Source organism: Buceros rhinoceros, unplaced genomic scaffold (assembly GCF_000710305.1).
Source record: "Buceros rhinoceros silvestris isolate BGI_N320 unplaced genomic scaffold, ASM71030v1 scaffold41930, whole genome shotgun sequence".
In the NCBI taxonomy this organism is placed as follows: domain Eukaryota; kingdom Metazoa; phylum Chordata; class Aves; order Bucerotiformes; family Bucerotidae; genus Buceros; species Buceros rhinoceros.
The window spans coordinates 5,437-7,966 of record NW_010389764.1 but is presented as its reverse complement, the minus strand read 5'-3'; the positions used below and the strand labels follow the sequence as shown (position 1 = coordinate 7,966).

The window sequence follows — 2,530 nt, the reverse complement described above, 5'->3', positions numbered from 1 at the left end:
AAAATATGCACGGTGAGTTTTCCAGGGATCCTTCAGCATCTCGATCTAGACAGCACGAGCTTCCAAGCTTTAATTCCCGTCCTACTCAAGCCTTCTCTTCTGAAACGGCCAAAGTGCAGGAGGGTGTATTTCTGCATGGGAATTCTAAACAGGTTGCAGCGTGAGATAGGCCCCGTCCATCATATGATTTCTTGTCTATGAAGTGAATGCATTGCAATAATCATCACTTATAGCTGAAGTATCACAAGAGAAGTTAGTGCCTTGTGCCTAGTATTGACCCTTTCTCATCTTTTCCTCAGGTCCTATGGAAGTGGAGCTGCCTCAGAAAAATATTTCTTCTGAGAATGAAACACTAAGTAGATCCCAAAACTTGACAGACAGCTTGCAGAGTATAACCCCAACAAAAAAAGAGGCCAGCCCAACCACAGCTAAAATCAGTGCAGTGACTGCAGTAAAACCATCTGCAGCAAAAGATGATTCTCTGCTGCCTGCTCTCTCTCGTGCGGTGACTGTTAGTCCAGTATCTCAAATGGATGTTGAAGCTTCTGAAGACACTAAAATCGAGGAAGAGGATCTTCTAACAGATTTGAAAGACACCATAAATAGTTCACCACCCCTCATAAAAGAAACTCTGGAGTCAGATGGAGAAGATGACTATAGTCGTTATGAAATGACACCGAATTCCAGATACAACCCAGAGCTTCTAGAGATACCAGAAGATGATGACTCTGACGCCATTAGTAACTACAATGAGGAGATCAAGACCCTCAATGAGAAGATAAAAGGTGTTTCTGTCGCAGGACTGGAAGAAGAAGAAGAAGACAGCCATTTCTTTTTTCATCTGGTTGTAGTTGCCTTCTTGGTAGCTGTTGTTTATGTCAGCTACCACAACAAGAGGAAGGTAGGTGTGTGCTGGCATGGGCTGAGGGAGCAGCTTCAGCAGTTACAGTGGAGTTGTGTGGGCTCGTGCACTTCTTTAATGAGAGGACGTTCATTCCTTTTGGAAAATGAACTCTTCGACTGCTTAGTCTTGTGGTGCTACTAATATGCAGATCATTACTGTCATTTTTGTCTGCACAATGACAAATTGAATCACACATTTTCAATTAGAAAATCAGTTAATTGATAACATCCGTGATCAATCTATTCAGTAATGGACATGGCAGGGCACGAGAGCTCTCTAAATGAGACCTGAGCCAAGGTGAGCGAAGGTGATTAATTTTGGGTTTGTGCAGGATTATAAACAGCAAATTAGGGAAGGTTTAACCCCAAATGGCGTGGGAATGTTCTTGTTAGAACTGCGATAATCCTTGTACTAAGTGTTCACTTCAAGGTGGTATTTGTCATAGGTACTCCAAGGGCTTAACTACAGACATTGAGGAGATGTTGAACACTTTGCAGTTTTACGTAGAGAAGCTCCGAGTTAGTGTTTTCAAGTTTTCTTCAGGACAACCCAGTTCTCTGAATGTCAGCAGTAGCCTGATCAGTGTTATTGCAAAACACCTCGCTAGCACAGGAGATGGACCCCAGCCAGAGCTGGTACAAATGCGTGCATGGATTTGCGATTACATCATAGGTCAGTTTTTAGATACGAGGTAAATTTAGTATTTATCCTTGTAGAGGACACTGGCTTGGGGGAGTCTGAAAAGAACACAGCTCAACCTCCCCCAAAACCTCAGCTCCACAGTGCCATGGCTTACCTGGAACATGCATTGACAGCCCTTCATAGGGGAAGGTGTTGAAGACTGTTACTTCTGAAAATTTAACTTTGAGAGAAGTTCAAAGAAGTGCTAAAAAACCACCTTAGGTTCTCATTTTTCTTTCCCTGTGCCCGCTTATGACCATCCTGGTTCCCCTTTTGCCAGTATATCTCCCCTGTCTAGTGGATTCGCAGATGACATCGGTACAAAACAAGGATGGACAGACATTTATAATCCGACTGCTGCTTTTTCTTTCAGATCTTCTTGCTAGTCCAGAGCCGCAGGTGGAGGGATGGCCTGTGCTCCAGGACAGTAGAGTATCATCGTTTAGATCAAAATGTTAATGAAGCGATGCCTTCCCTGAAAATAACGAACGACTACGTCTTCTGAAAGCACTGTGATTTGTTTGCTGAACTTACCCCTCTTTGCCTGCCTAGTCATGTAATGATCTTCAGGTATTCGAAATACGCTGCTTGTGCCGAAATGAGATGTACTCTCTCTGACCTGGGTGGTTTTGAGACTAAATCTCATGAAAGATCAAGGGCATGATACATCTGTTTGCTACTTTGGTCAGGTTTTATATCAACTATAAAGATACAGAGTTTAATAATTAGTGCTCTTTCCATTCATTAAGTGTCATCCCTTCTGTCTGGAGCAGTCTCAATAGTGGTAATATAAAAAATAAGCATAAAATATTTTAGGTCTAATAAATCAATACCTTTGGCATCACTAAATCAAATTAATGATCTATTTGCTAATCACTTATACGGCTCATAAATCCCACTATATTGCAAGCCTAAACTATAATTACTTTTTTCTGTGCTTAAATC

At 41.9% G+C, this 2,530-nt stretch overlaps 1 protein-coding gene across 1 annotated transcript; it reads left to right on the top strand.

The window, feature by feature from the left end:
* Positions 1-304: 304 nt before the first annotated feature.
* On the top strand, positions 305-2,326 carry LOC104492666 (chromosome unknown open reading frame, human C5orf15). The gene is made up of 2 exons (XM_010135254.1): positions 305-901; positions 1,959-2,326. The coding sequence occupies exons 1-2, from the start codon at positions 305-307 to the stop codon at positions 2,088-2,090; spliced, it is 729 nt and encodes a 242-aa protein (XP_010133556.1). The 3' UTR covers positions 2,091-2,326.
* The last annotated feature ends 204 nt before the right edge of the window (positions 2,327-2,530 follow it).